Source organism: Rattus rattus, chromosome 2, assembly GCF_011064425.1.
Source record: "Rattus rattus isolate New Zealand chromosome 2, Rrattus_CSIRO_v1, whole genome shotgun sequence".
In the NCBI taxonomy this organism is placed as follows: Eukaryota; Metazoa; Chordata; class Mammalia; order Rodentia; family Muridae; genus Rattus; species Rattus rattus.
The window spans coordinates 59304387-59329192 of record NC_046155.1 but is presented as its reverse complement, the minus strand read 5'-3'; the positions used below and the strand labels follow the sequence as shown (position 1 = coordinate 59329192).

Sequence of the window (24806 nt, the reverse complement as noted above, 5' to 3'; positions counted from 1 at the left end):
TCAAAAGGAATGAACTTGTCCACTTTGTGACTGGAGAAAAGTTTGCAGTGAAGTTTTCTGTTCAAGAAATGGCCCGCATGGACCACCTGTGACCCTAGCAAATCCTTACTCTCAACCAGAAAGAGGAGCACCACTCACTCACTCACAGTGTGGCTGGGATAGCATTCTGTTTGGGCATCACCGAGGGATGCTATTTTATGTTTTCCGAAGTAAAAAGCAGTAATTGGCATTTAATAGGAATTGTGTTTTCTCTCTCCCAGGAAACCCAGTGTCATTAAGTCTTGGAAACAATTCACCACCTAACCAAGTAAAAACTGTAAGTTTCTTTTCTGCATTCTGATACTGTCAGTACTACTAAAGGGGCATCTGTTCTGTTAGGGTCAGTCAAGGTCAAGTTTGTCCTCTCTCTAACCTAGAACTTTTCTTAGGACAATGTAGATTCCCATTCAAGCAGTTGTCATGTGACCTAGAACATTGCCATCCTCACAGGGCCTTCCTTTCTGTGACCACCTCTGTCGGTTCTGCCCCTCCTTGAGCACTGGCAGTGGGTAACATGTGCTGAGTTGTACAGTTGGTCGCTTTGAGAGCATTTTCTAAGGGGAATTCTAGTGCAGGCTTCTCTCTCTTAGCAATTCCTTGTTGACTGGGCTGGCTCGATTGTTAAATATGAATGCTTTGTCATGAGATGAAGAGGCAGTGATACGCAGTATTAGTTGGAGAAATACTTGTCTTTTGTCCATTTTCTAGGTGGGCCATTTAATTTTTTTATGTTTTGGTTTGTTTTTCGGAGACACGGGGCTTCTCTGTAGCCCTGGGAGTCCTGGAACCCACTCTATAGACCAGGCTAGCCTTGAACTCAGAGTTTTGCTTGCCTCTGCCTTCAGTTCTGGGATTAAAGGCAGGCATCACTGCCAGCTGACTTCATTTAGGTTTTTTGTTTGTTTTTTAAGTAATATACTTACTTTACTTCATGTGTCTGGTTTTGCCTCCATTTGTGTCTGTGTGAGGGTGTCAGATCACCTAAGACTTGAATTACAGTTGTGAGTTGCTGCCATGTGGGTGCTGAGAATTAAACCTGGGACCTCTGGAAGAACAGCCAGTCTTAGCCCTCACTCAGGTTTTAACTGTTAAGGTTTGAAAGTTCTTTGTAAGCTTCAGAATCCAGGTCCTGCTTGTTCATTTGTTTGGTGAAGCCTCGTTTGCCTGGCCTTGCTCCTGCCTGCACCTAGACCTCCCAGCTCTGAAGGCAGCATTTTGCAGAACAGAAGGCTTCATTTAGGAGCTGGCTGGCTGGCCAGAATCTTCATATGAGTGCACATTGGACTTGGGAATTAAGACTGCAAACTCTTTGCTACTCTAGATCACTCAGATGTGTCTTTTTGAGAAAAATTTCAGAGTTTTTTATAATTTGATCTGTTTGAGTTTATTTTGTCAAAGGAGCTTGAGTTGAGGTCTCTTGGTCAGGTGGTCTGCTACCCTGGCTGCTGTTTGTGGGAGGTCAGCTTGTCTAGGTTGTCTGGGAATTAGTCAAGTCAGTTGAGGATACATAAAAAGTTGTAGATGTCACAGATGTGTTCTCTTCTTCATGGCTTTCCACGCATTGTCTGTCCTTCACCAGCACCATAGTCACAATCAGTGCCCAGGAGGTCCTGAAACCTTCATGGGTTCCTTCCACTTTATTTTGATTTTCAAGATTGATCATTCTAGCCATTGTAGTTTGCCTGCCTTAAGATAGACTGACGAGAACAATCTTGTCTGTATCTGCATGGAGACATTGCTCTGATGTCAGCATGGATTGCACTAAATCTGTCATCTGATGTTGGAGTCAGGCACCTTCTGTGTCATCTTCTGACCACAGACACCGTGTCTCCGTGTGTTGTCTCTGATCTCATCACTTTGCAGCTTTCAGCCTCTGTGTTAAGTCATTTGTTAGATTTATGCTTAAGAATTATTTTTTGAGTGACTCCTTACATTTGTGAGTCCTTGAATTCATTGCTAAGAAGCAAAAATGGTAGCACTTTCTAAACTTAGCGTGCGTTCTGTTGAAGTCCTTTGTTCTAGGAATCAAATGCATTTGCTATACTGATTGATACAGTGACAGATATGGTAGTCTGTTTGGTGGGTTTATCTAATATGCTAATTAGCTCAGCAGCCTTGCATCTCTGAAGTAAACACCATGTGTCAGGGGATAAGTGTTCTCTTCTGTTTCCTCAAAAGGAGACTCCATTATTGTATTGTTGAGACATTTGATAAGAATTCTTTGGTGAAAACATCCTGGCCTTTGACATTTCTTTTTGCGGGGTGGGGGGGGGGCTCTAAAGCTGGGATTTGTTTTAAACTTTAAGAACTGGTGTGTGTTGCTTCTGTAGTCAGACTTTACGTATGCAGAGCTGAGTCTGTTCTTGCCTGGTTTGTGAAGTTTGTAGGTTGCGTAGTTCAGGTGTACTCCATTTATTTATTTCACTTGAAGAAGGAAGACGAGAGAGAAGTCATTGACCTGGGCACTTGTCTCCTGTGCTCCCGGGCAACTCTTTCTCTTACCAGAACTTTAAGTTCCCATAAGCTGTGATAATGTGTAGGCGTTTTGTTTATTTTTGTTCAGTATGCCTTAACTCACCCTCTGAGACCCACATGTTATTCAGAAGAGTGTTTTTGAGTTTCCAAGTGTTCGGTGTGACGAGCTTACTGCCTTCTGCTGTCTACTCCCGCTGGAACTCACCGTGGTCAGCGAGCCATCTGATCAGTTCCAGCTCTCCTTTCTAAGCTCCCGGCTCCTATGGATGCTAAACAGAGGACACATGCCTCTGGGTTGTGCCACAGCCCTCAACTCCTTAAAGTTGTGGTTTGATTTACAGCTCCGTGCTCTGTTTAGCTCTTGAACACAGTGTGTGTCCTGGTGCACTGGCCATACTGGCCATTGCGTGTTCCTGCTGAGCCTGTGGCTGCACAGTGCTGCTGAGTTGTGACACTTGTGACACTGCCTCTTCTCTGTCAGGTCATGTCAGTTGTTGAGGGAACAGGACTCTCCCGTCTGTGCTCACTGGTCGCCTTTCTCCTCTTCACATGTGGACCTCTGCTGTTGTCTGCAAACATGCCTATGGCTGTGAGGTCTTCTTGTTAGATTGACTGGCCACGTACTGTGCTCTGCTGAAATTATCTTTCCTCTGTAATCTTTTATCTGATAGCAATATGCTGCCCCCTGGTCTCTGTTCATTAACATTTATGACCTAATGTTCTGTCTTTCTGCTGCTTGAGTTTCTCATCTAAGACACATCTCAGTGGTGTCTCATCAGCCTGTTTAACTGTACTGAAAGCTTATCTCTGCCATCTATGCCTCCCACTCGCCCTCCCTCAATTCTCGTGAGTTACTTGAGCACCTCACAACTTCAGTTTGATCGGTACGTATCTCTGAATGACTTTCCTAGGGTTCCTGTGAATTTTATGTGACGTGCACACCACTGGGGGTGGCATCGTTTTACCAGCCTGAGTAGAGTTGGTGCCTTCTTTGCTTCCTTTCAGAGCTGCCTTAGGCCTGCTTTGTATGCTAGGTTTAGGGCTGGGACTGTCTGCGAGAGGAGTAAGGAAAGTCTCGCCTGCCCTGTCTCACAGTGCGGCGGCCCCCATGGAGCATCAGAAGGCGTTTAATATTGCTGTTCTTTGTCTCATAGAAGCCCAGCAATGCTGTGACTCCTGAAAAATCAAAAAAATCTCACAAGCTGTTTGAGAATGCCTTGTCCGTAAATAACCCAGCTCTCTTCAACTCGTTAGGACCGCCCCTGCGGTCCACAACCTGCCATCGCTGTGGCCTGTTCGGTAAGCAGGTTTGCCTTCAACGTCCACAGGGCGATCTTTCTGAGCATCTGAGGGGTATTTTATTGGAGTGAGCATGAACCATGTCATGTTTCAGGGACTGCGAATGGCTTAGGTGGTGTCACCACCCTGTTAATTCACCCGAGTGGTGGCACGGCAGTGGCTGCTTCTGTCGTTCCTGCTGTCTCACCCACTATTACATTTACGGTTTTCAAACAAAGAGCATGTCCTGAAAGGCACAGACACACATCTTACCAAGACAGAGAAGGTTTCTGTCCCCTCAGAAGGTCCCCATCATTCTAGCCCTGAGGTAGTCATGTCACCAAGGGATTACAGAGCCATAGGCCCACTCGTTTGCATTTTGCTTCATTACGAGTGGTTATCAGATTAATCTGTCAGTGATGTTCCAATTATTTGTGTTGGTTGAGAAATAGTAGCCATTGTGTAACTGTATCAGATTTTCACAATTTACTTTCATAAATGAACAGAAGGCTGTATGCCTTTGCCATATAGAATGTCGTGTTTTGCCTGTCCCTGGTAAGAGGTGTGTAGCTTTTGGTTCTGACAGTCAGAGCTGCCAAAACCTTTGCCCAATCTGCATATAGTGTCCGAGCCAAAGGTCTGAGGAACCCTCAGTCCTCTAGAAAAGCAGTCAGTGCTGTAACCACTAAGGTATCTCTTCAGCCCCCTCCGTAGCTGGATTTTGCTATTTTGTGGGTTCTTCTTCCTTCCACCCTTCCCCATTCTTTCCACCCTTCCAACCCCTAGCGCTAGCTAGAAGGAAGGACAGAGGGGAAGGGGCACCATTATGATTAGATGACTTCCTGCTGATTAGGGGCATCAAGGTCCTTGGAAGGTTTGATCTTCACTGTCAGGTTATCTAAGGCCCTAGCACTTACTATATACCTTCTAAAAAGTCCCCAGGATCCAAACGCCACATAATCGCAACTATCCGCTGCTGGCAAAATCGTGCCGCTGCCAGAGCATGAGGGAGAATCATAGCTGTTGCTGTGGACAGTCTGAAGCAGCCCATGTCCCACACCTGGAATTAAAAAGAAAAGATGTAATATTTCTGTGGTTTTTTTTTTTTTTTTTTTTTTTTTTTTTTTATTTATTTTTTTTTTTTTTTTTTTTTTTTTTTCGAGCTGGGGACCAACCCAGGGCCTTGCGCTTCCTAGGCAAGCGCTCTACCACTGAGCTAAATCCCCAACCCCTTTCTGTGGTTTTTAAAGAAACCAAAATGCCCAAATTACTACGCCCTTCTGTAATGCCTCAGACTGAGACAGCCTGTGCTCTGCAGGGTCGCTGAGGTGTTCCCAGTGCAAGCAGACATATTACTGCTCCACAGCATGCCAGAGGAGAGACTGGTCTTCCCATAGCACCATCTGTAGACCTGTGCAGCAAAGGTTAGCTCCGATGATTTCACTCTTTGGGGACGGTGGACGTGGGTAGCTCTGATGAATGAGATCTAGTGACTTAAGCAGGCCCAAGTTATATACACGGTATTGCAACCCCCGCTATGCCTGCTTGCACGTCAGAAGCACTAGTCGTGTATAGCAAGATTTAGGACTACAAGTAATTTTACATTTTAGATTTCTGAGCACCACATGTGTATCTGGTACCAAAAGGAAGTGGTGAGCCTCCATGCGGGTGCTGGGAATCGAACCCAGGTCCTTTGCAAGGACAAGAAGTACTCTTAACTCTTAGCCAGCTCTTTATCCCCTCAAGTACATTTTTAATAACTGGCATCTTACAGCGCTCTGCCCGTTGCCCGGGGTGTGGTCCTGGACGTTAAATGATGTAGCTCTCCTAGTGCCTCAGCAAGTGTAGCTTTGAAATAAAAATGTCGCAACTTGATGGCATTTTCTAGTTTACACTCAGTTGTCTATGGGATGTAAGGACTGTATTTTACAGACAAGGATCCTTGCCGGGAGCCTGCCCAGCCTGGCATGGCCTTGAAGTGGGACACAGAGTCTGACATGGCTTTAAAGACTGATGGTCTCTGGCCTTCTAGCTCTCTAGCTATACTGAGTGCTTGCTGATAACTTCCAACAGATTCTAAAGACTTTCTTGATTATTCTATGGTTAAAAAAACACTGGCTTCTTTTCTCTCTAATGCTGTGTTTTATTAAACATTGGAACTCTGCATTTTATTTTACTCTTTATGTTTAAATAAGCACTAGGGGAACTTAACTCCTTACTGCTCTGTGCTGAGAACTTAACTCCTTACTGCTCTGTGCTAGGGAAACTTGACTCCTCCTTACTGTTCTGTGCTAAGAACTTAACTCCTTACTGTTCTGAGCTTCATTAAGTGCTAAAAACTTAACTCTTTATTACTTGTACTTTAAAGAGTGCTAACATCTGGTGAATGACATGTGCTGTTTAACAGCAGGGAATTGAGTAAAAGGATGGACTGCCAGGGCTCCTTTCCCTGGTGAACCAGAGAGGAAGGAAAGGAAAAGAATTAAGATGCTTTATATAGACAAATATGCACAAACGCATGCACATTCATATACCTACACTCTGGCTGGGCCCAACTGTCTGTCACAATCAACTCCACCAGTATTCATGCATGCTTGCATACCTACATAAATACCTACACACAAACATAGAGACAAACAGACACATATGGATGGATGGATGGAGGATGGATGGATGGATGGATGGATGGATGATGGATGGATGGAGGATGGATGGATGGAGGATGGATGGATGGATGGATGGAGGATGGATGGAGGATGGATGGATGGATGGAGGATGGATGGATGGAGGATGGATGGATGGGATGGATGGAGGATGGATGGATGGATGGATGGATGGATAGATAGGACAGAACTCTCCAAGCCAAACCATTCAACTGACAACTTTCTTTTCTCTGGTCTTTTATACATTCTTAGACAAAAAGTTCTTTAGAAAATTACCTCATAGATAAAATGTTACACAAAAGGGGAGTTGCAGAAGGATGCTGATATTAAGTTCAAAGCAGTGTTTCATTCTATAAGTTCATCATAAGGTCAAAGCAACAGTCTCACATGGCCTGGCTCTATCACAGTGCACACCCGTGTCTTCATCCTTAGACCTGAATGTTTTTCCTGGATCACAAAATTGTCCCAAGTCTAGTTCTCTTGCTAGTGTGATTATGAAAGCATTTTGTATTTCTTCTTATGCAGCATTTGCTTACTATTATGAAGAGTGAACACATTCTATTCTTGATTCTAACTTTATTACATCTTTCTAGCAACTAAGACTATTTCTAAAAACTTTCTTCCTAAAATTATTTGAAACAAATCAGGAATTCTATAGAACTATTACCTATTTGTCTGTATAGCATCACTACAAGATAGTACATTTTCTTAGATCTACAGAAATCTACTAAAAAGGGTGGGTCAATACCTAGTAATTATTATGTATTTAATAATAACAGGAAAAGCATATTAATAGTAGCAATCTTTCCTCAGATTTAATCTTCTCAGCCTTGCCTCAAGAAGCAAATCCATTGTAGACTTTAGTTGATGGCAGAGCCATGTCAGGAAGACTACCTGCTAGTTCTTATCATCTCCTAGGTCGCTCTGGGAAGCTATGAGACCTGGGCTTTTTAGACCTTCATAATGGGAGCCAGGACAAGTCAGGGCTACTGATCTCCACATTTTTTCCCTTCTAAATTTTGTTGATTAAGAATTTAAAGAAATTGAGATGTGTGACCCCCCTTCAGTTTCTTTGTACTGTGTGCATCATAATCACTTGTTTCATTACAGTCTGCATAAGCTTGAAGATAATAAATCACCATTTGAAACAAAGACCATTGACGTGAAGAATGAGGTAGGATATTCTTTGGCATTTAAGTAAATTTTAAATGTCCTGTATAAAGATATTTTGAACTAATACATCATGTCTGTGTAAAGTAAGCAAAACCCCATTAATTCCATAGTGGTGGGATGGGATGCCATAGAGTGCCTGCTTGGGGCTTTGGGGAATTATTTCTTTCCAGTCTTTCCCCAAAATGTCCTGGAGCCAGCTATGTTTCTGTATAAGTAATGTGGACTACTCCCTAGCCCTGGCCTGGTAGCCCCTCTAGCCCAGGCTCTCCCTCTGTGGGTCTCCGCCCCAGGCCTGTCTCTCCGGTGTTGCTTCTGTTCGCTCTCCTCCATCTAAGTAACCATTTGGGCAAAGCATTCATAATACCACTGCGTCCAACTTGCATTCACAGAGAATTCTTCTCTTTCTGTAGCTGATAGTGCCTCCTACTGAAAAATATCTCTACAGTATCTATTCTTACAAAACACTAGCAGGTAAACATTTAAATTTAGCCAGGTAGAGTGACTCGTGCCTGCAAACCCAGCATTTGAGAGGCTGAGCCAGGTAGATAGTGTTGAGTTCTAGGCTAGCTGAGGCTACATAGCTTCAGGCTAGCCTCCATTGCAGAGTGAGAGAATATCTCAAAAGCTAAACCAAAAATTCTTGAAAGTTGAATGGATTCATCTGTGTAACTACCAGGAGGTTATGTTCCTGCTGCCCACGTTCCTGACTTGGACCCCGTGTTGTGTCCCCTGCCTGCAGAGAGTTGCTCTCAGGAGTCTCAGAGCCTCCCAGCTTCTGTGGTTCGTGACTCGTGTGTAAGAGTGAGACCTTGTGGCCACTAAGCCAGTGGGAGTAGGCTATGTCAGAGCTGTGTGTGCTTGTTCCAAGCAGGTTGCCTGTCCCCTGGGAGTTACTAAAGAAATGACAGCTGGTGCAGAGAGAGTAATGTTTTCTGATCTGAGGAGTCTCCAACTGAGGAAATCCATGGAAATAAAGGTACTGGGTTTGCTTTCCATGGAGAGAGATCAAGAGAACCACTGGGTTTTACTCTTGGTTTGTTGTACTTGATTGAGTTCACAGTGTGACTAGGCCTGACTAAGTCAATAAAGACTATAAAATTACACACTGCTTTTCTCTATCTTAGGTGTAAAATTTAAGGAACTTATGCTTTTTCTCTTTTTCTTTCTTTCTCTCTTTTTCTCATCTTTGAAAGGGCACAGTTACTGAATTCAAGCACCCGGGTCATTTTTATGTCCAGTTGTATTCCTCAGAGGTTTTAGAGTACATGAACCAACTCTCTGCAAGTTTGAAAGAGACATATGCAAATATGGTGCCTGAAGACGGATATCTTCCTGTTAAGGGGGAAGTCTGTGTTGCCAAGTACACGGTTGATCAGGTAACCAGTCACTGAATTGTTTAATAGGATGCTCATGACGACGGAGCTATTAACGCTGCAGCGGCTGTCGTGGGGCAGACTCAGGTCATCCCTGCATGCTCCTCCCTGCCCTGGCCCACCAGGCTCTTCGGCCTCACTCCTAAGCAGGCGGCTGTGTCACACCCCTTGCTGGCCTTCAGAGCTGCTCTTCAGTGTGCAGCCGAGGCAGGGTACGGTTGTTATCCGGGCTGGGGTAACCTCAGAGTACTATCCCTCTGAAGATGTCCAGACTGGGACATCTTAGGGATCTCTCATCAGAACGGCGGTGGCTTTTTGGGTGCCTCTGGAGGAAGCAGGAACCTTTGTTTGCCTGCCACCTAGGCTGGCTGATGGCTTCTTAGACCAGGGTTGTGAAAGTTGTGTTCAAAGCAGAGTGCCGCCTATCTGCCTTGCAGACCTGGAACCGAGCCGTAGTAGAAGGCGTGGACGTGCTGCAGAAGAAGGCACGTGTCTTGTACATCGACTACGGAAATGAAGAGATCATCCCAATCGACAGAATCCACCAGCTAAGCAGAAGTATCAGCCTGTTTCCTCCTTCCGTGAGTCCCTTCCTTGTGAACTCCTGTCGCATCCCTGCTCCCCTCCTGGGTCACTGTGGATGAACACCCCGGAGCTGCCTCTCCTGTTCTCTAATTAAGTAGCATCTCCTGTGAGTAAGTAGCTTTTCAGCATGTCATACTTGGCTCTATAAAACCAGTCACTTCTTTATTTGTATAATATTGGAAAGAAGCCAGAATTGATGCACAGTAAAGGTAAAGTTTTTATCTATTATCTATTCTGAGGCTTCGGTTACCAAGAGTTAGCCTTGCCAGCAGAAGCATCAGAGGTCAATGTGAGCACACTTCAGATGCAGTACCTGGTTCACACTCACAGCTTTTGATGGTTGTTTTCAGCATGAAATACATTCTTTTAAAAACTCTTTAAATCATTAACATTTTCATTTTTCATTCTTTTCAGGCCATAAAGTGCTATGTGTCAGGAGTCGTCCCCGCTGCGGGTGAGTGGACTGAAGACTGTGTTGTAGCTGTCAAGGCCCTGCTGTTCGAGCAGTACTGCTCCATCAAGGTCGTGGACATCTCAGAGGAGGAGGGGCTCACCTGTGCTGTCGACGTCGTGCTGCAGAGTTCAGGTAAGATGTGAGTCGTCGTCTTCACGCTCCTTAGTTCCCATCTGTTTCTCAGAGGAGCAACAGAACCATGGAATAGAACCAAGTACTCTGTGTAGTGTCATTCCCATTGTGATGAAATGGGGCCTTGAATTAGCTATTCATCCACACTGTGGGATCAGATGGTTTAGAAGGCCAGACGTGGGACAGTAAGAGGCTACTGTGCTATTATCCTTATACTGTTCTCATAATGGCTCCTGTGAGTTCTGCAGCTTTACAGAGGAAGCTAGCGGCTGTCTGTGATCTGTTGACCCATGCATTTCCAGCAGCAGCCGTCACAGATGTGCATAGCATTGGCATTGGTGTTCAGTTGAGGAGCAGATGCAGTCAGGGATCCTGTCCTTTTGTAGTTTACTGTCTTATACGGCATTACTCACTGCCTCAGTTTCCAAGATGCTATGCCTTCCTCTCACAGAAGGGCTATCCTGGGCACTTGGTAGAAGAGGAGCTGGTCTGTTGGAGTTTAGTGTGAATCTGTTTTTCTTTTGTTGACATGCGAATCTCATGTTTCGACTGCAGCCTTGGGATGTGAGTTTCTGTCAGCGATGGCTGCTCTGTGTAGGCCTGTGGTCCTGTGCCTTTAACAGAGTTCTTTGGATAAACTGGTTAATTCAAGTGTGCTTTGGAGATAACCGACTTTTCTATTCTTTGGAATTTTGAAGATGACTTTTTTAGTGAACTTTCTGGTCCAGTGACTGGTAATTCTGGTTGAATTTTAGAAACTGTGCTTTTGTGGGTGTTATTTTGCCCATAACAATTGACCTGCTAAGCAAAGTCTGTGCAAGGATTTATAATGTCTGACACTCATGGATGACTCATTTCTTTCTTTCTCTTTGCCTGTGATGCTTTACGTAGTGTCTCAATGGAGATGTGTTTTCTGAATCACCTTTTAGGAAAACAGCTGGACCATGTGCTTGTGGAAATGGGATATGGTGTGAAACCTGATGAGCAGAGCTCCAAGAAGCAAAGTATGGACCCAAGTGAGTATACGGGCTCATGCTGGGCAGGGGCTGCAGTTAGACAGCAGCGTGCTCCTCATCCCCACGAGGATTGGTGGCAGCATTGTCAGGCCCACTGCAGAAAACAGGGTAGAGTTCCTTTAGTAACACAGTATGTGACCTCAGACTTCCTCCTCTCCTCTGTGTTTTGCAGATAAATCCTAATCCAACTGAGTAGCAGGACTCTTTAGCTTGAGGGCTTTCCAGGGCAAACGGCCTTTGCATGGTTGATTCTCAGCCTGGGTGTTTACTCCAGCAAGTTCTTCTCTGGAATTCGGTTGGAGTGGGACAGTGTTTAAGTGTAGGTTTTGACTTGTTAGCTGGTGTGAATGATGTATGCATGCACATTTACACCAAGTCTAACAGGGAATTAGATCCACCGCTAGCATTTTTCATTCCATTGCTTTATGGTGTGTTCCTCTCTTACACTGATCTTTGGATGTAGACCTGACTCCCAGTCTTTTGTCCATGGTACAGGGGTGACACCAGGTTGATGAATATTCTTCCCAAAGACAGGCTGGACAGCCCCGAATCTACCATCTCCTCCTGCCCCGTCCTCTGCCTGTTTACTTGGTCGCCTGGTTGCCAAGTCATTTTTCGCTTTCCCCCAAAATACACTTGGTTCTATCTTCTTCTTCCCTCCTTCTTCCATCCATGTTTCCTTACCGCCATGTCTTTAGGAACATTTATGACAATGGGAACAACCTTCTGTGGTTATCTTTTATCTCCAGCCTGGGTCCTATTGTGCTTGTCCCCATGGTGTCCCTAACACTGAAATCCTTGTGGAAACGTTGAGTGTTTCTTTACCACCTACAGAAGAATCAAATAATAGTCTAGTAGTTGTCATGCTTAGGACCATAAATGCTGATGGTGCAGAGTAAGGAAAAATAATGAGGTAAACCTGGGCCCATGACAGAGTAAAAGTTGTGACAAGAAAGCTAAGAAGATCAGCAGAGACTAAGTGCTTCTGGGTAAGGCAGTCACTCTTGAGTAACACAGATGCATTGTAGCACTGCACAGCAAGCAGCAGGAGGGCCCAGAGAGCTCTGTCCACTCTGCTAAGGCTCCCTGGAGGTGTAAAGACTGTGTGGAATGGAGTTCTGGGGTCCACACAGAAAGATTATGCAAGGGTTGAGTAGAGAAAACCCCCCCTGCAAAGGTCGCTGCTGAGACGTGGGATAAAGGGGTCTTGAAGGGACCTAAGAGATAAGAACACATTTGCCAAGCATCAGTTTAAAAGGACATGGCTGGGTCTGAAAGCTGAAACTGAGGTATAACTGGAGGTGACCATGAGGAAGGGTGCAGGAGGGGAGTGACTGTGGGTATGGAACGGGGCAGGTCTCAGGAGCCTCGGAGCTTTGCTGAGTGGGCCACATCCAATTCCAAAGCCAGCAGTGACTGGGAATGCGGAGTGACACCCTGTGAAAGACAGAGAAGAGACAGGAATGGATGACTGATAAGTGTCCTGCACAGTCTGGCTGTCCTTGACCTGGCTGAGACACCTTTGACCCCTGCCTGTGGGGGGGGGTGAAATGAGAAAGGCCCCAGAGGCTCAGCTATGTGAGTGCTTAACACCAGGGAGCAGCTCTATTGGAAAGGAGTAGAAGGATAAGGAGATGTGGCCTTGTTGGAGAAAGTGTCTGACTGGAGGCTTCAAAACTTGTGCCAGGACCAGGCCTCTCTTTCTGCCTGTAGGTCAGGATGTAGCTCTCTGCTTCCCCAGCATCTCAAGGGCCACCATTTTCCCATGATGGTGATAAGGGGCTGACCCTGTGAAATTAATTAAATCCTTTATAAGGGAGAGTTGCTCTGGCCATGGTGTACTCTTCACAGCAGTAGAAACCCTAATGGAGATACCGTCTCTCACTGATATCAGGCGCTACTGTGGCAGGCACCTCTGTTCTCCCTGTAGAAGACCTCCAGTGCCTATCACACTTCCCCGTCTCTTGACATCATCTGCTGACAGGACTTGAGACTTCTCAGGAGCCGATTGCATAATCAGCTCCTTCTCGCCTGCTTTCACTTCAGATTCCATCCAGTAGGTTTTCTGCATGTCGGCCTAGAGTGAGAGAACACTCCAGTCTGTGGTGAGATCAATTCTGTAACTCTTATCTGCTGCTCTGTGTGTCTGAGTTAAAACAGTGAAACTGACCTTGGGCTTTATCTAACAGTGCCTTTGAGGGAACTGTCTGTCTTGCAGAATCCTGAGAGTTGATGGCATGAGGTCTTGTCTCCTCCTGAAACTCCCACACTTGAGGACACAGAAGGTGGCTCATTTTGCTTTCATTCCTCGGAGCTATCTTGTGTTCTGAGTTCTATTTTTTGTGGTGTTCAAAGCCCCTGCTCCTTCAGATTCTACCAGCTCTGAGCTGCGTGGTACTTATGTTAGCGTTTTCCTCATTTGAACTAACAAATGCATTTTAAGTGTAATTTTAATTAAATTTAGTATGTTGTTGTAGCAAATGACATTCTGTAGGGTTCCATTTCACTGTAAAGTGGGCTCTGCTCCATGTCTCTTTGATAGGATCAACTCTAAATTGTATTTTCCTAAGCTCCTTAGAGGCTGAATATTTTATGAGAGGGCACTGTAGTTGGATCTGATTTTGTTTATGCTATGGTTTTCCTTCTGTGATGATGCAGACCGTCTCTTTCTGAAGGTCCGGCCCTCGAGTCTCTGCTGCTACAACGGCTATCGTCCACTTGGTCTTTCTCACCTTCAAACAATTGAGGCTCCCTGGTTTCCTTGTTACTGTGGTACTGTCGTGTCCGTCCATGCCCCCCTCCACCTTCCCCCATGCTGCCAAGGTCTTTTTATTTTCTGACAAGGCACTTCGGAGGACACTGGAAGACTGACAGCTGAGAACAGGATCGGGACGGAGAGAAATGCCCTGGTCCCCACAGTGCTGACTTTGAATGTGGGTGACGAGTTCTGTGGTGTAGTTGCCCACATCCAGACACCAGAGGACTTCTTTTGTCAGCAGCTGCAGAGTGGCCGTAAGTCAGTTTTCTGAGTTTGTTGTGTCACCACAAAGTGTTCCATGAGACTCCCGTGTCACCCGAAAACAAGAAACCATATTTCTGTGTCTAAGCTGTGCTTTGTGTCCACAGACAAGCTTGCCGAGCTTCAGGAGTCCCTCAGTGAGTACTGTAGCCACGTGACTCCACGCTCAGACTTTTATCCAACCATTGGGGACATGTGTTGTGCTCAGTTCTCAGGTGAGGACGGTTTTTACATACAGTTGAGTAAAGCCACACATATTTGACTCACACTGAATAGCCCCACTTGGCCTTGAGGATTAACATCCACTAATTACACTAACCGTGTCCAGTCACAGCAGACCAAAGCAATGTGGTTTATGCTTCCTGTACCGGCAGAGCGCTAGCACCCAGAGCCTGCATGTATGGTTTCCGTGGGTCCCTTACTATCGTGTGGAGATGAGCACGGACACTAGTATGCACTCTATGTAGAACCTTGCACTCCTTTCTTATGAGCTTTGTTTGAATTAGCAAGGGGGCTTGGAGGCCCAGCCCAGGCATGACCTCTGTCCTCCACAAGTTTTACTTTGTAGAAGACTAGTTGTGCTACTGTTGCCTTAAGGGCAGCTCCATAGCCCACTGAAGAGCCAGCAACCCAGAACCCACCAGTGCATACACTCACTCCTTGGTTAGAGTCCATGTACGTCATGCATTGTCAGCTTGATTGGGTTTCACACCAGGGAGTGGCTGTGCCCCTGCCCCACCGTGCCCCAACCTGACACCATGAACAAAATCAGCCTCTCTTCCTTTGTGCTCTTCATCAGGTATTTAGTTGCAGGGGGTTGGGGGAGCAAAGCAAGTTGTGAGCTGAGCACAGTGGTCCTGCTCTGGGAATGTGAGGTTTCTGGTAGTGTTTGGTGAGCACGCATGCGGAGTGTGGCAGATGTGCACACGGCCCTCTCCAGTTGGGGAGCACTTGTGCTGTTTCTGAGACGTCTTTCTCCTCCTCGTTTCAGAGGATGACCAGTGGTACCGCGCCTCGGTTCTGGCCTATGCTTCAGAAGAATCTGTCCTGGTTGGATATGTCGATTATGGAAACTTTGAAATTCTTAGTTTGAAAAGACTTTGTCCCATAATTCCAAAGTTGTTGGATTTGCCGATGCAAGCTTTAAATTGTGTGCTGGCAGGTATGAATTGCTGTGGTCCTCTCATTCTCCAGATGATAAGACCTGAGAATGAAAATGAGTGTGCTTGTGGTGTAGACACCTGTGTGATGGAGCAGTGAGAGCCCCGAGGTCCAGGCTTGGGGGTCACTGTGGAGTGCCTTCCTTGTCCATAGGACCAGGGCTCCTTCCTTCCTGGGTCAAGACATTGTCTTCAGTGAGCTCTACAGGCTCACCATTACCACAGGTCTTAGCTGGTATCAGACATGTCTGAGTGCTGACCGTGGTGATCTTTAATTACGTGGGCTGCTGCATGTACGTCCTCTCCCAGATTTCCCGGGATGCATTGCACTACAGTACGCAGAACAACCTCCGTAGGGTGCACTCCCCATGGCCGAGGTGCTTTAGTACGTGTCTTGCTGTGTCTGTGGACGTCCTGTCTCCTGCTCTGGGGAAAGGGCTGAGCTCACTTGTTTGTCCTGTCGCACACACTTATCCTCAGAGACCCTGCTGTAGCACCTCCCCAGCCCCCGTGGTCTTCTCCAAATCTCACCCATTGCCTTCACTAGGAGAAGCGGGGCTTTCTCTCTTTTGGCAGTGTGTGTGTGTGTGTGGGGGGGGTCATTCAGGTTTAGTCTCTGTACTGACTCTAGCCTATGTCTTTGAATTATTGGCAACATTGATTTGTATTAAAGAAAAAAAAAACAAAACAGCCCCACAAAAGTTTACATTAATATGTAAAGCCAGTATTTCTTCTTGGATTGTTTATACCTTTATGATCAATCACTTTATTGAGCTATAATTCAGCTGTAGTAGTTCTTGTTTTAGGTGTAGAATTCAGTAGGTTTATTTTTTTTCTTTTGCTGTTTGTTTGTTTGTTTAAGTACACTTAAGTGGGTTGTGCATGCTAATCATCATCGGTCTGAGGAGATTTCCATCCTACCCTGGAGATCTCTGTATGTTTTACAGGTCAACCATTCCAGGTAATGGCTAATCTTTCTTTCTCTGTACATTTGGCTTTCTGGACATTTTCTATCAATGGAATTAAGGGTTTCTTTTGTTAATTTGGCTATTTTTTGTGTTTATATAATCTTGCTGCTCAGATGAGACATTTTGGTTCCAGTGTTTGATATAGATTTGTTTTTGAGGAAACTTTGAGGAAATGAAGTTGAATATGTAAATGCTTGTTTTAGGGACTATTTTAACATCCTTTTAACAATCCTTTGTTAGGAGTGAAGCCATCTTTAGGAATTTGGACTCCAGAAGCCATTTGTGTCATGAAGAAGACTGTGCAGAACAGGATGGTCACAGTGAGAGTGGTGGGCATGCAGGGGACCAGGGCCCTGGTGGAGCTCGTAGACAAATCGGTGGCTCCTCACCTCAGCGCTTCTAAAGCTCTGGTAGACTCAGGCTTTGCCATCGAGGAAAAGGACATAGTGGCAGATAAAGGCAGCAGTGCGCGTGCCGCAAATGGTAAGCAGGCCAACAGCACAGGCTGGACCCAAGAGTGCATGCGTAGGCGGGGTATCAGGGGAGCTGGTGTTTGGGTGCCTTTCTACCTTTCTAATTGAACTGTCACATAAATGTACCTCCAGGTGTGTGTGTCGAAAGTTTGATCAGTGAGGAATGGGACACTCAGATGATAAGGTTAACTGCAGTCCTGATTTTTCTCACCTTCCTATAAAGACACCAGAGTATCAGTGGGAGAGAATTGAGCTGCCCCAGACTCCTCCACAGCCCTGCCCACCCAAACCACATATCTTCCTTGTGAAAACCTCTGTTGCTTTCACAGTTCCCTTGGCCTTAGAAGGAGCAGTGGAGGTGCTGGAGTGGACGTGGGTCGAGTTCACCGTTGACGAGACCGTGGACGTGATGGTCTGCATGATGCACAACCCTGGGGAGTTCTACTGCCACTGTCTCAAAGACGACGGTAAGCTGGCTCTGCGTCATGAATTCTGGAGAGTGTATGGCTGCCTTGTGGCACAAGTGCTCTTTGTAAGCCGCCAGGCACGGAAGGACTCGATGGCACGTAGTTTGTGTTATTCTGTCTTGTGGCCATTTTGGATTTCATGGCATGTTGCTAACATAACTGTTGAAAATTAAGTCTGTCTGTTGATCTGATGGATGATGGACTGTTAAATTCATAGAGACCAAATGTTGTAATGAGCGCAGTGTAGGGGTGACAGGGAGGGGACAGTGAGTGGGATGTAAAGTGAATAAGTTAAACAATAAAAACAGTGCAGTGTAATGGTTGTCACATATCAGCCCTGGTAGACAGCTCACCAGGAAGGAGAGAAAATGCTGGCTGGCATCCCGGAAGCTCCGGTGCTTCTCCTCTCCTTACCATGCCTTCTCCTTGAGAAGGAAGCGCAGTCCTGCTGCACTGGATGTCCCTGGTTTGTGAACCTCAGATAAAACACAACTATACAATATTTATTTTAGCTTTGCTTTGGTTACTGTTTCTTCACATCATTACAGGGCCTTGGAGCTTGTGTTGTTGTTGCATAATATTCCATGGTGTAAGTGCACAGCAGTGTCTACTTCTCTACATTGTCTCAGCCATGTGTTTCTGCTGAGTCATTGTGTTTCTGCTGAGTCGCCATGTGTTTCTGTAGTCATCAGTGCTAGTCAACATTTTCTCTTGAGTCATTTCCCACAATTGTGACAACTGTCACTTTGAGATTTCTAGTTGTCTCACATTCTCATACTTTGTGTTTTCTGTTTCATTTGAGCTGTAAAAGTGAATGAGAACCATTGAGTTTAACTTTTCTAGATCCATTTTTCTGCCAAATTAATACGTCCGACTAGATATCTAAGTCCTTGTCTGACTCTCAAGTTCTGAGATGCATGATGTCTTCATTTAGAGTCACCAGGGAGATGGACTATTATGTCATGTAGAACAAAACTCAAGGTGCTGGGGCGATGGCTTGGTATTTTAGACACTTGCTGCTTCTGCAGAGGACTCAGGCTGGTTCTTAGTATCCACACTGTAGCTCACAGCCATCTGAAACTCCAGGTCCAGGGAATTGGAGTTTGATGTCCTCTCCTGACTTCCATTGGCACCAGGCATTCGTGTGGTATATGTACATGCAGGCAGAACACTCATACACATAACTGAAAAATAAATAAAAACCGAAGAAGCAAGACTTTACATTTTACTTATTTGTGTAGGTGACTGCCAGGCATCCAGTGCAGAATTTAAGGGTAACAGCTCAGTGGGAACCAAGGCCCCACCCATCCTCATGGTCTGCAGTTCTTTTTCAGAAGCAGCAGCAGCCTGAGGCGTTCATTCTGTGTGCATAGCTTTCACACTTTGGAGCTTCCTAAACGTCATGGATACCAGTTCACATATTTTCCTTAATTCCCTTCTTGATATGCTTTTAATTTATCCACTTTGTAATTGCATAGATGGTGTGGAGAGTTCTGTGTGTCCCTTTCTGAGCTCCGGTGTGGATAACTTGGAGGACCAGCACTGGGTGGTGTTAATTTCTAGTTGGTTCCCATCCTAAAATACAGTGCAGGGTAACTGGCTGTCCCAGGGCTATTATTTTTTGTATCTACATTGCTGTCATCTCTGTGGTTTTATCTTAGTTTAACAGGTGTTGGTAGAGATTATAGTCCTTAATCTGAGTTTACTCTACTATTCCGTTTTAAAACTTGTGTGGCCATTTGCCTGTATGCTGTGCACCACATACATGTAGTGCCTATGTGGACCACAAGAGGGGGCCAGATTCACAGAACGGGAGTTAAGAGATGGTTGTGAGCTACAGTGTGGGTGCGGGGAACTCACTCTGGGTCCTGTGCTAGGGCAGCTGGTATTCTTAACCACTGAGCCACGTCTCCAGCCCTGAAAGCACATCTTGGGACAGACTACAATGACAGTGATAGGTCAGCAGGTGAGTGCCTTGGAGAGTCCATTCGTCCTCCGAGATGCTAACCAAGAGACTTGCAGAGCTCTGTGTGCTTACTCCGTCCATCTCCTGCAGCGTGCCCTTGCTCATCTGAAAGCTGAAGGTGTTCCCAAATTAGAATGTTATTTCTGTGACAGCCTTTGCCATAGTCCAGAGGTATTCGCTTGCCTCTGGCTTAGATAGCTGCTCGGGTCCCTTTTCTGTAGATGCCGAAGCCGTTTGTGTCTTTGTTGTTTGTCCTCAGTGGCTTGCTGTCCTGGTTCCGTGAATTGCCATCTGTTCCCCGCTAGGTGATTGCTGCTGGCTGCCGGCAGCTGTAGAAGGTCTTCCGTTCAAGACTGCCTCCCTTCCTCTACTGTGCTGTGCTGCAGATTTGCCCACAGAACTTCATCCGAACATTAACTAAACTTTGCGTTTAGTAATTATATTTACTTTTGAGGACAGGACTAACTTCATGGGTATACAAGGTTTATGCTCAGACCGGGTGGTGGTATACTGATGGTACTGCCAAGCCCAAGAAGTCATTGGTTTTCCATATCTAAGAATTGAACTGAATATTTTGTGCTGCCTTAGTAATTCTTGAGAAAGGAGCAGCAGGTGTTGTACTTGGCAGCTGTTGGGGGCATAGCTGAGATTTTCATGGTGAGATGTTCTCTGACACTAAAGGGGACGTGTGACTAATGTTCATCTTAACAGTCTATGTTCTGTGTGCTGTGTTTTCAGCCTTAAAGAAGCTCGATGACTTGAACAAGTCCTTAGCGGACTACTGTGCACAAAAACCGCCCAATGGCTTCAAGGCAGAGGTAGGGCGGCCTTGCTGTGCCTGTTTTGCAGGTGAGTTAGACGTGGAGTCAGTCCCTGTGTCACACTTAGACCTTGTTCTGGTTCGCGTCTGTCTTCTTCCTGTATTTAAGCACGTTTTCATGACCAAGATTAGAGGAACTGCTCTGATGCCTTCTTCATGAGCAGCCTTCCAGTGATGAAAGCTGGTGTCGGGGCTCCGGTGTCGGGGCTCCGTCCTCCCACACCGCGGACAGGGCATTTCTGACAGCTTTGGGCTGCTTGTCACCTGACAAGACTTTCACCATTCGCCATTTGACCAAATCACAGCAAAGCCTCTGGCCCCTGAGCAGTGAGAGTGTCACGGCCGCTTCCCACTTCCATGTTATTTATTGCATAGATTATGAATGAAATTTTTATCAGATGTCAGGGTGCAATGCTGTAAGAAGTTTGGGGACTTTTCTGAAAATGAATCTTGGGAATTCTCAGTCTAGGAATTTTTGAAGAAAAACTAAAAGCTGTAATCTATAGAAGAGAAAAAAAATCACCACTCTTAATGTAGAAAGTGTCTATTCTAAGGAAACATTGTGTGTGAAGGAAAGAGAAATATCAGAGGCTCTGCTGCTTCTAGGTGACGGCAACTGGTACCGGGCTCTGGTCAAGGAGATCCTACCAAGTGGGAACGTCAAAGTACACTTTGTGGACTACGGCAATGTTGAAGAGGTTACCACAGACCAACTGCACGCAATAGCCCCACAGTTCTTACTACTTCCGTTCCAAGGGATGCAGTGCTGGCTAGTAGGTAAGTGTTGGCAGCAGGCTCTCCACCCTGGGAAGCCACCATTGTGAGCCCTTCAGTTACTAATGCACTTGTTTTAACCTTCAACTGAGCTAGGGTAGGAACTTACCAAGTATTTTGACCAGAATACTTAGCATGATGTGAAGGAGCTGCTCTTCTGTAGTTCTGGGAATGAAAACTCACAGGCTGTTTGGAAAGGTTTTTGCAGGACTCTGAGACCCCCAGATACTCGTGCATTCTGGCATTTACTTCTAGTTACTTAGTCTAAAGCAACCTGGAAATGGCACAAGGCCCAGCGGCAGGGACTCATCCCTGGGCTGTTACTGACAGCCCGTCACCTGTAGGGCCTACAGGAGTGGATGGCTGGTCACATGACCATGTCAGGATGGTGAGTAGCCCTCTAAAGAGTGCCAGAGCATGACAAATAAAGAGGCAAATGGGGCTTGGGGATTTAGCTCAGTGGTAGAGCGCTTGCCTAGGAAGCGCAAGGCCCTGGTTCGGTCCCCAGCTCCGAAAAAAAAAAAAAAAAAATAAATAAAGAGGCAAATGCTCACAGCCAACCATTGAACTGAGAACGGGGTCCCCATTGGAGGAGTTAGAGAAAGGATTGACGCAATAAGAACAACAGTGCCAATCAACCAGAGCTCCCAGGGACTAAACCACCATCCAAAGACTATACATGGACTGACCCAGGGCTCCAACTGCATATGTATCAGAGGATGGCCTTGTTGGGCACCAATGGGAAGAGACACCCTGGGTCCTGCCAAGACTGGACCCCCAGTGTAGGGGAATGTCAGAGCAGGGAGGCGGGAAGGGGTGGGTGGTTGGGTGGGAGAACACCCTCATAGAAGAAGGGGGAGGGTGGATGGGATAGGGGGTTTATGGACAGGAAACTGGGAAAGGGGATAACATTTGAAATGTAAATAAAAAAATCCAATAAAAAATAAGCAGACACCTAAAAAAATGTTTTAACAATTTTTAAATTTTTAAATTTAATTTTTAAATTATTTTTTGATGTTTTATCACATTAAAAATAAATTTTTATTTTACTGATTTTTTTTTAAAGGAGTGGCTCTGAGGGTCAGCACTAGGCCAGGCTGGGACTGGAGTCATGCCCAAAGCTTTGCTGTCACCCTGCTGCTGTTAGGTGTGTTACGCATACCCCAGTGCCTGTGATGTAAGGGAGGACAGCATCACTGCACGGTGCTGCTGGGAGAGCTAGCAAGTTCTCTAATGCGTGCTGCTGTTTCCCCATGTGGAGAAGAGAGAAGGAAGGTCAGAGGAACACAGGACCAGCAGGGCTTGGCGGTGTGCCTAGAGTGTGACATGACCCTCCCTTTGAGCACGCCCTTGCTGCTTTGTGTTGCTGAGACCCAATCTCTGTAGTCAGACCTGGAACCTTACGACCTTCTTGCTGGGATTACAAGCACGTGTCCCCACGCATGCACACATTTAAGAGTGTGTGAGTTGTATACAGGTTAGTTTTCCATTTGCCTTCATAGTCATGGCAGCAGCCTGGCCCAGAGCCACGCACAGTAGCGTCTGTTGCTGCTCAGCACTCCGCAGGAGAACTTCTTCAGCCCAGGAGTCCTAAGGCAACCTGGTCCATATGAGACCCTAAGCTTTAAGACCCCCTATTTCTGTGGAAAGTGATCCCAGGTTCTTAGCAGTGCCCATGTTGGGGAGCATAGGTATTCCTAGGTCTTGTTTCTGTCTATCTTCATGACAGTTCTGTGAGGAGACACATGACATCACATCGCCTCTTAATAATGTGCAATGGGTATGCTTCAGGCCTCTGTTCTTGTTAAAAACTATCTTGTGTTCATACATGTATGTGCACATACTTGTGCATGTGCATATATATGATGCATTCATGCAGGCACATGCATGGCATGTTCGTGGTAAGAGGACAGCAGGGACAGCTTTTGGGATTCATTTCTCTCCTTCCACGTTGAGAACTAAAGATCAAATTCAACCACTCAGACTTTGGTGGCAAGCAGGTTCACCTGTGGAGCCAGCTTATCCCAGATTATTCTAGTCACCATGCCAGTGTGCTTCTAAGATGTGGCCCTCAGACCAGCAGCTTCAAAGTTCCAGACAAGCAGAAACTTGTCTTAAAAGTTCTATTCGTGCCTTCAATCCTAGCATTCGGAAGGCAGAGGCAGCAGATCTCCATATGAGTTCAAGGCTAGCCTGGTCTATACAGAGAGTTCCAGGCTAGCCAGAGATACACAGAGAAACCCTGTCTCAAAACAAAACCAAACCAAAAGTTGAGATTTACAGTCCCCACTGCAGTCTTCAATGAGAAACTCTGGAGTAAGCCTCCGCCTCTGTTAGCAGGTGCTGTGGGGAGTCTCAGGGGCACTTTCATGGTTGGAAATCCCTGAAAGAAAGGATGCAAAGGGAAAGCCAGAGGTACCATCCCCAACCCACAGGCTAGACTGCTCAGGGGCTTAACCCAGGAGTTCAAGATGCGCCTGGGCAAGTGAGGCCCAAGTCCAAGTAGCCTCAAAGCACAGGACACTGCAAAGGTCCTTTGAGCCATTGGTGGCTGCTTATTACTCACATGACTGCAGAAGCAAAAGCTCCTCGAAGACGGCAAAGGCATACAGATCTGTCCCTGGGACAGTGCTGGCTTGAGCCCCTGAAAGTGTACATTGTGTGTTAGCGGGCACAGTGTCTTGGTTTTGCAAGATGTAAGGTTTTCTTGAGCACATCGTGTGCACCTTGAGAATATCTAAGCTAAGGGTAAGGCCCACCATCGGCATAAGCTCCTCCCACACACAGGCTCTTCTCTAATGTTCTTTTCTTACTTCTCAGATATACAGCCCAAAAACAAGCATTGGACAAAAGAAGCCACAGCAAGATTTCAAGCATGTGTCGTGGGGCTTAAACTTCAAGCCAGAGTTGTGGAAATCACGGAGAATGGGGTGGGCGTTGAACTCACCGATCTTTCCACTCCCTACCCCAAAATCATTAGTGACGTCCTCATCACAGAACACCTGGTCTTAAGGTGTAGTTCACCACAGAAGGACGAGTTGATGGGCAGACCTGCTAATAAACATAACCAGATCGACGCCCAGAGCGCGCAAGGTGATGCCTTTAAACCGTCTGCAGTTCAAGTTCACGCCAGGGTTTGCTCTGCTTGTTAACGCTTTAGTTACAGCACACAAGTGGGTTTCATAGAGATTTCCACACACCATTGCCTACAGCTGCCATCCCTCATCCCTCCTGACGGCCTCTGGTCTCCTTCCAGAGTCACTTCTCCTCTGCCTGCCTGCCTGCCTGCCTGCCTTCTTACATTCTTTCCTTCCTGCCTTCTGTAAAATATATGATTTATTTTTATGTTCATTAATATTTTTCCTGAATGTATGTCTGAGGTGTCAGAAGCCCTGGAACTGGGGTATAGTTAAGAGCTCTAGGCAGGCTCTCAGTGTGCAGCCCTGGCTGTTCCAGAATTTACTATGTAGACCAGGCTGCCTTTAAACTCAGAGATCTGCTTCCCTCTGCCTCCAAGTGCTGGGATTAAAGGCGTGCACTACCGTACCTGGCCTCTCCTGATTGTGTGTGTGTGTGTGCTGCATGTGAGAGGCTGCTGGTGCTAGTCTTTCCTCTGCTGGCTGGTGACCTTTCTGTGCAGAGAGGACTGCTGGTTTTATGTAATGGCATTTTTCAGTCAGTACTTAGGACTGCCCTTGTGCCACTGAGCTCTTGCCTAGGGGGGGAAAGGTGTGTCCTATTTTCCTCTAGCTGTTTCAGACTTTCAGATCTCAAGATCCATGTTTGCTCTTGAGTTGAGGTCAGCAGGGTGAAGGGATCTCACTTTGTCTCTTTGTCTCTCCAGCTTTCTCTGCTGTCTGTCTGTCTGTGTCCACTCTGTGCTTTAACACTTTTGTCAGATTGGTTCCATGCTCTGCAGTTTGGTTTGGGCTCCTCTGTCCCATTGGTCTGCACGTCTGTTTGTACTGGTG

General features: G+C 46.1%; 1 protein-coding gene across 1 annotated transcript in view; it reads left to right on the top strand.

The window, feature by feature from the left end:
• Nucleotides 1-263: 263 nt before the first annotated feature.
• Nucleotides 264-24806, top strand: part of Tdrd1 (tudor domain containing 1) — a 34177-nt gene continuing 9634 nt past the window's right edge. The window contains exons 1-17 of the mRNA XM_032895561.1: nt 264-316; nt 3669-3813; nt 5111-5216; nt 7566-7629; nt 8500-8604; nt 8822-9004; nt 9439-9582; nt 10001-10172; nt 11102-11188; nt 14033-14200; nt 14315-14422; nt 15199-15369; nt 16576-16818; nt 17138-17275; nt 19980-20090; nt 20668-20838; nt 23656-23928. Coding sequence (XP_032751452.1) covers nt 8530-8604; nt 8822-9004; nt 9439-9582; nt 10001-10172; nt 11102-11188; nt 14033-14200; nt 14315-14422; nt 15199-15369; nt 16576-16818; nt 17138-17275; nt 19980-20090; nt 20668-20838; nt 23656-23928 — 2044 coding nt within the window. The 5' untranslated portion in view covers nt 264-316; nt 3669-3813; nt 5111-5216; nt 7566-7629; nt 8500-8529. The remainder of the gene's footprint in view (nt 317-3668; nt 3814-5110; nt 5217-7565; nt 7630-8499; nt 8605-8821; nt 9005-9438; nt 9583-10000; nt 10173-11101; nt 11189-14032; nt 14201-14314; nt 14423-15198; nt 15370-16575; nt 16819-17137; nt 17276-19979; nt 20091-20667; nt 20839-23655; nt 23929-24806) is intronic.